General features: G+C 40.5%; 1 protein-coding gene across 1 annotated transcript; it reads right to left on the bottom strand.

The window, feature by feature from the left end:
• Positions 1-1,649: 1,649 nt before the first annotated feature.
• On the bottom strand, positions 1,650-8,067 carry LOC114040569 (putative olfactory receptor 52P1; the record flags this gene model as incomplete). Its single annotated transcript, XM_027858679.1, has 3 exons — positions 1,650-1,906; positions 2,999-3,127; positions 7,491-8,067. Coding segments are annotated over 3 exons (963 nt in total), but the record flags the coding sequence as incomplete, so codon positions are not given.
• Between the last annotated feature and the right edge of the window lie 3 nt (positions 8,068-8,070).

The raw sequence follows: 8,070 nt of genomic DNA, 5'->3' as shown, positions 1-8,070 counted from the left end.
GCTCTTTATCATTCATTCAGTCATTGATTCATTCATGCAGATGACTCCTAGATTTTATGTATACAACCATAGTCTTTCCTGAGCTCCAGTGATGTATCAACAACAGCTGATTGGACATTTCATACTGGATGTTTGTATAAATCTCAAACTTGACATGTATGAAACAGACCTCAAAATCTTTCCGCCCAAATCTGCCTCTCTTCCTAACTTCCCAATTTCTGTTAAGGGCCTGACCATCCTTCTAGACACCAAGGTTTGAAACCTCAAACCTTGACTCTTTACTCTGCTTCACCTTCATATCCAATCACCTGCCCAAGTCTACAACCACAACATCTCTTGCATCTATCCCCTTCTCTCTACCCACATGATCACCACTCCAGACCCAGCAGTCCATCCAGCACCATACCTAGCTGCCCATGCCCACTTTGTGCTAGTCACTGTGCTAAGCACTGGACATGCAAAGAAAGGAGAATATAGTCCTTGCCCTTAGAGAGCTCACAATCCATCATGCCCAACAAATATGTACAAATAAGTTATATATCAGGTAAATAGGAATGAATTGACAGAGAGAAGATACTGGACTTAAGAGAGATTGAGAACGGTTTCAGGTAGAAGGTAGGATTTTAGCCGGAATTTGAAGGAAGCCGGGAAACAGAAATGAGGAAGAAAATTCCAAGCATGGAAGACAAGCAGAGAAAATGTCCTGAGACATAGACTGTGTTGTCCTGGGAACAACGTGCAGGCTGTCTGACTGCTTGCCACAAACCAACACACACCAACTCCTGGACTTCCAAACAAGCAGAACTTTTTGTCTCCCTTGCATTGTTACTAGAGACTACCTTGTCTCCTGTTTTGACAGGGACAAGACATTGCTGCTAAATTACAATTTTCATGATCACCCTTCAGTACCCATCAGCACTACACAAAATACAAAATCAAGGAAAGTGTCTTAAGTGAAATTGTTCAATCACTTTTTGCTTTATTGGGACAATACACCAACAAACAAATTATGCATTAGAGGTTTTTTAATACAAGCCATTTGGGAATCATGCCTTTAAGCTGGCATGGCTATAATAAACTTGTCTGCAATTTGGCTCCTAAACTCCTTCTAAGGTTTGGACATTAGGCCTCTGCCTCATAGGGCATCTGTGTTTATACATGTATATATACATGCACACACATACTCTCTCTCTCTCTCTCACACACACACACACATGATGTGTGAGGCCAGATTTGAATGCTGGAAGATGAATCTTCCTTACTCAGGACTGGCACTCTCTACACTGTGCCATCCTGTTGCCCATATATGTATATAATGTGACAGTAATGGGTCAGCTTGGCTTTGCATGTAGAGTTCCTTCATTAAAGAATGCTTAGGGACAGAAACAGTCATTCTCACAAACACTACACACTGGTGGAGAGATGGACATAGCACCAACCTTTGTTCCTGGCACTGGGGGACTAGGAGAAAAGAGAGGCTTGACAGTGCCTTTGAGTGGCATGGGCTTCTTTCCACAGATGAGGGAACATTTGATAGCATGATAGAAAAGGAGAGTTCCAGTAAGATAATCCAGATTTATGCCAATTTAAGGCATAGGATTTTTACTTGCTGGTGTATTAATCGCAGGCAAAAATCAAGTCCCTTCTTCTCACCCCAAAGCCTGTTCATGGTCATCCCTGGGGTCCTCTATAGAGATCCCTAAGGCCCATTGAGATTGCTTACTCACATCCACCTCTTCGGAGAGTATGCCAGAGCTGAAGGCTTGTTGACCAATGACATCACAAAAGTGAGATTTTGCAGTACTCTTGGGCTGATCTGGACAGTCATCTCTAGGTGTCACACTCTTCAAATCTTCATATATAATGATGTAGGGACTGGCTGTTGTAGGATCCATGGTGATATTCACTGCAGAGAAGAAAGAGGAAAGTTAACATTTCTGAAAACCATGAAAAACTTTTCTTCTGAAAGACACTGAGAACTCCTTCTCTTCCCAGGGCTTGCTGGATACAGAAAACAAGAGCAGCCCTGTCTACACCTCCTCCTTAACTCCTTGGGTGTTCTAAATTCCTAATCAGATGTCTAACATCCAATTTGGCTCCTTTTTACAAACTACCTCCAAGGTTAGCACTGACACAATTACTGGAAATCTTCTCTAGGAATCTGCTCTAGAGTGCTCAAATTAAATTAGGATTTCTTGATTTTTCCACCTTCTCCCTCTTACTCTTAGAGTAGCCTGAATATTACTAGTTTGTGGATTTTTCTAGGCAACTTTTTTTTTTTAGGCAACTATGTGGCTCAATAGATAGATGACTGGACCTGGAGTCCGGAAGACCTGAGTTCAAATCCAGTGTCAAGCACTTACTGGCTTATGAGTCAGGGCAAGTGTCTTTGTCACTGTTTGCCTCAGTTTCCTCATCAACAGAAGGGGGATAACAATAGCACCTACCTCCTAGGATTTTTGGAAGGAAAAAATGAAATCATATTTGTAAAATGCTCAGCACATTTTGTCTGGCACATTTTATGCACTTTGTAAATGTTATCTATTATTTTTTCTAACTGACAGAATAACAGAGATTCTCTTAGGGGGCCAGAGTCTCTTGGACAAGCTAGCTAGAATACCCATTAAAATGTTCGTAAGCAAATGTCACCAACTCTAAGAGTTCAAGAACATGAGCAGAATGATGAATACAAATAATTAAGATGAATGTACAATATTCCTAAGAATTCCTGGCCCTGGGATAGGTAGAATATGGGGTCTGGGGGAAAGAGGAGGGACAGAGACAGCCTAGAATATAGTCCAACCCCTCATTAGTGCAGTTTCATCCAGATAGGTGATGATCTGTCCTCTAGTCTATGACAAGAAATGAGGAGCCCAAGAGATGGGTCACTAGGAATGATAGCCTGGAGCCGGTTGTTCATGTGATTGTTTGGCCTAGTGGATGACCCAAGGTGGCATACAGGAGCAAAGAACTGATTTCCTCTCACGTCTCTACCAACCAGGGGAGAGTACATCTCCCAATCCATCATGCTGGCAGTCTTTAGCCAAGGACCAGTTGCCTGGAACTAGCTTCAACTCTTGTAAATGGAAATTAGGGTTTGAGGTGAGGATTCTACCCATTTGGCCACCTGGAAAATCCCAGGTGTAGAATCACTGACAAAGGGCAGTTTCTTACCTCAGAATTTCTTTAGCATGTCCTTCATCCTAGTGACAGGATATTCTCTTAACTCAGGGGTGAAAGACTTAGGCCTTTCAGAAAGCAGTGGGTCACTCCTACAAAAAAGAAGGTCTCAGTTACTCCCTCTGCCCCATATCCACCCACCATGAAACAGCTGACAACATGATAATTCCAACCTCAGACAACAATATCTAGACTGCAAATGGAAAGTTACCTTTGCAGCATGTCTTTAACCTCCTGTGGGAAGAAAGGGGAAAGAAAGGTTGGTTAATCTATCAAAAAACTATTCATTTCTCTCTTTGTCAAATTTCTTTCATGGATTCTACTAGTTGCAACCCTTTAGCCAGCATCAAAACTTTAAAGAGTGAATGCTGGCCCATTTTGCCAAATGGAACAAAGGTGTAAGGTAAACTTGGACTCTGGTCACATGATCGACCTCAAAATGAAAGGCCCTTCTGAGTGGAGAATTGTGAGCAATGCCTGTGATGGCTCTAACCATGCTTGTGGCAAAAGGATAGAACCTCAAAAGTCCAAGGCCCCAAATGGAGCTGGATCCCCTTAGCATCTTGCCCATTGAATATAGCACCCGCCCATGGAAAGCTTCCCCAATTCCCACCTCAAGCAGCTCCAAATCAGGTTTGTATCCCTGTTTCACCCATCTTTTGGATGGCTTCTTTAGTGTTGTTGTTGTTTTATTATTTTTTTTTTACTTTTTGGAGAAAAGTTTCAAAGTAATTGTTCATTCATTAAACCCTCCCTTTCATCCTAGTTCACTCTTTTTAGACATTTAACTCTTCCTCAAATAGGAATTTCTGCATTCTCCAATATTCTGTTCTAATAGCATTTTCCACCTAACAGGATGTTTCTGTAAGATAAGGTTTATCAAGTAACATACAAAAGTCATTATCCTGCCCTGATCAAATCTCAAATTCCCTGCTTAATTTTTTTGTGGCCAAAGCTGGCTGTACTCGGGTATCTTCCTAGCTTTCCTCACATCAACAACCACCTTCATGAAAAAGAGCTGGCATTTTTTCTAACCACATCATGAATTAAATCATCTGTCCCATGGCACTGCCACCCACAGCAGTTAATGCTTCCTTCTCTCTGCCATGTCACCAAGCTTATTTCTCTATGGGATGCAACAATCTCCCTCCCAGATCCCTTTCTGCAACACATAATCTCCCCAGTCATGTATCCCTTAGGAGTCTAACCTCATTGATCTTATCCAACTGTGATCATTCTTCTTCTCCCTCTTCCCTCAGGGGGAATTTATACATGTATGTATGTACATATATCTAGGTATATAGGTACATATGTATGTATGTATATGTGTATAACTTGAACTATTTAAGTTTGCATTTCATTCTAAATAGATTTATAGTGTTTTGCATATGTAATTTGTCCATGGTCACTGGTCCTTCTCTGAGGATATTGCAAAATGTTCCCCAAAGAGTGTAATGAATTACACTTGAAATGGGCACTCCAAGAAACCAAAATAGAATGAGTGACATTAACTGACTGACTGACTGACTAATTAGGACTGACTACATATATCTTCATGAATTCTTCTAGGTAGGCTAGCAATTAGGGAGAGACAATCAAATGCTCACATCCTTCTCTGAAACAAGAAGTTTCAATTCCATGATCTCCTTACTAGAATAAAAAATGTCCTGTAGTTTCTCCTGTAGTCGATAAAGGAGTAGGAAGTCCCAAGGAACAAGTTAATGATTGATCTTAGATGGACAGCATGGGTGAGGTTCACAATGATGAATGTAATTACTTTGTGCAGTTTTTTTTTTGAGACATTTCCAATTTTTTAGAAGACATTGAGTAGAATCCATTTTGGGTATCTGGATTTAGCATCAAAGGAAAAATAATGAGAGAAATGGAAAAGATAGGGACTCCAAAGTGCAATCCTGTTTTTGTTTTTGTTCTTTTTTAATGTGTATGTCTGTTCTCTGCCAAACTTTTATCTGTATCATTGTTTCTCTTCACAAAACCTGACAGTCTTATTCAATATTCCTTTGAAGAAGGGAGCAAAGAACTACATAAAAGTTCTTGGTAGATTAGAAGGAGGTAGTTGGCCCAAGAGAGCCCCAAGCAGCAACCAAGTGTGAACTCTCTGCTTTATTTCAGCCTATTGATTTTGTAGATAACAAACCTCATTTATATTTAGATATCAAAAGTTACTGACTCATCAGTAAAGTCTGGAGCTAAGCCACTGAGGGCTCTGACTCCTGACTTCCAGTCCAGGGAGGAAGTTAGTCTCTTTTTACCCCTATTAGAATGTAAGATGTTGATCATCATTTAACCCCTTCCAAAGGCTCAAATGTATGTGTTTTCTAGTTCTCTCTCTCTCTCTCTCTCTCTCTCTCTCTCTCTCTCTCTCTCTTTCTCCCTCTCCCTGTCCCTGTCCCTCTCACAGTAAGGGTTAAGTGACTTGCCCAGGGTCACACAGCTAGTAAGTGTCTGAGGCTGGATTTGAACTCAGGTCCTTCTGACTTCACAACTGGTGCTCTAGCCACTGTGTCACCCAGCTGATGCAGTTCAGGGTTGCTGAGAACCCCAAAATGTCAGGGTACAAGTTGGTGTCTGCTTGGGATGAATTAACACACTCAAACCATCTTCCAGTCAAGGAGCAGTTTATTGTAACACCAATAGAAGTGGGCAAGGTACCTAGTGAATCTGCAACTTAATGGAGGTGAGACTGATGCTTATATATGAAAAGGACAGTCAAAGAATCTGGATGGGATTAAGGAGTGGTAAGTGCTCTGGTGTGGGCCATGTGTAATAGTGAAAGGAGTATTAAGTAGTCTGGAGTGGGCCAAGAGCTACAGTGAAAGAATATCAGGTAAGCTAATTAGGAGATCTACTTGGGCTGAGCTAGACCAGTTGGCTTGGCCCCAAGGCCAATGATCTATGCTGCTGAAATGTGTGGGAAAATTCAGGGACTGGATTGCTTTCAAAGACATGGTCTTTTCCTTTTAGGCATCCAGATGCCATCACCCATAACAGCTGCACCTAATTTCTAGGTGTCTCTTGACTCCTGTGTTTGTATTTAAAAGTTTCTACTCATCCTAGTCTATTCATGAATATTAATTGAAAGTGATCTATTCCATTAAAAATCAGTTTTTTTCCCAAAGATAGAATTACACACTTTTGCAGGGTAAGTTATTTTTTATTATAAGGTTTTATATTTGCCTTTTAAAATATGATAAAGATCTTCCCTCCTTTTAAAGTAGTTGCAGCTAAATATTGTGTATTTCTAACTATAAAAAGTGTATTTCCTTGGATCTTGAAAATTTTCTTTCAGGATACTTACAATATTTTTTTTAAATTTAATTTGTAAGTTCTGTATTATGGCTATGACATTCCTAGGAGTTTTTGTTTTGTGGTTTATTTTAGGAAGTGACCAAAGGATTCTTTAATTTTTCTTTTGTCTACATTTTCTAATATATAGGCAATTTTCTTTTATGATTTCCTGAAACACAGTGTTCTGGTTTTGCATTTAGTTATGTATTTCAGGGAGTCTGATGATTTTTAAATTATCTCTTCTTAACGTATGTGCCAGATATAGCAAATGTTTTGGGCAGCTACCTCAGATATTTTTCCATTTTTTTCAATGTGTTGCCTATGTTTTAATATTTCTTATTATCTCATGGACACATTAACTTTTGTTTGCTCCATTTTTTCAGGGAATCTACCACTTGGGAAAGTTTTTATTTTTACCTTCTATTCTGAGATATTTAATTCCCCTTTCAATTTCACAAGTTCTCCCGCATCATTTTTATCTCCTGCCTCATTTCTTCCAGCATTTTTTATAACTGGTGGCCAAGCTTGTTTTCCTCCGAGACTCTGCTTGTACTTATTGTGGTTTATTTCCTTATTCTGTGTTTACCTCTTGATCATGTCTCAATCCATTATTCATGGTGTTTTATGTTTTTTTTCTATTTACTGATATTTTTGGCCTCAGTTCTTGTTTTGGGATCTTGTGTTTGGACCAGTGCCTTTCAATCCTTTTGGACTTGTTGAATAGGGCCCTGTTTGCCCCTGTCTCTTTTGTTGTCTGGTTATCACTGTTGTCCCCAATCTAGATGAAAGACTGGTATTCATACATACATTATGTTATAGAGACAGCAGAAGACAGATTAAACAATGAAGTAATTACAACATTTATGTGGTAGGAGCCTATACATGTTCCATTTGTTGGGGAGACAATTATGGGGGTTTCTATTAAGATTTCTATTTTCATCCTGAATGTAGTGTGGCAAAGGCATCAGGTTAAGTGTCCAAGACCCATCTTGGTTATTCACTCCCATCTTTCTGTCCTGGGTAGATGGCCAGCGTATCCCTCCTGCACAGACACTTTGCCATTTTGTCCCGGATCTCTTTCGTCTTAATTCCATAGATAATAGGGTTGAACAAGGAGGGCATGAGTAGGTATAAATTAGCGAGAAGGATGTGTACATGAGGAGGGATAATGGGTCCTATGCGGTGGGCAAGGAAGGAGAAAAGTGCAGGTACATAGCTGATGAGGATTACAAAGAAGTGGGCTGAACAGGTATTGAGTGTCTTTAGAGTGGCATCTCGGGATGAGAGGCGCAACACAGCATGTAGGATCAGCACATAGGAGACTCCAATAAGCAGGAGGTCCAGCCCTAACACCATGAGAAATACAAACACTCCATAGACACGGTTGGGCTTGGTATGACTACAAGCCATCTTCACAACAGCCATATGGTCACAGTAGGTATGAGGAATGCCTGTCCTGCAGAAGGTCAGCCTCTGGAGCAGTAATGGCATGGGCAAGATGAGAACTACTCCTTTGGCAAGGGCTGCCAGGGCTAGCTTCACAGCCAGGGTGTGGTTCAGGATGGTACTATAACGGAGTGG

The sequence above is a fragment of the Vombatus ursinus genome, unplaced genomic scaffold (genome assembly GCF_900497805.2).
Source record: "Vombatus ursinus unplaced genomic scaffold, bare-nosed wombat genome assembly UNPS02013640.1, whole genome shotgun sequence".
NCBI lineage: Eukaryota > Metazoa > Chordata > Mammalia > Diprotodontia > Vombatidae > Vombatus > Vombatus ursinus.
The sequence above is the reverse complement of the archived record's forward strand: the minus strand, read 5'-3'. Positions and strand labels throughout refer to the sequence as shown.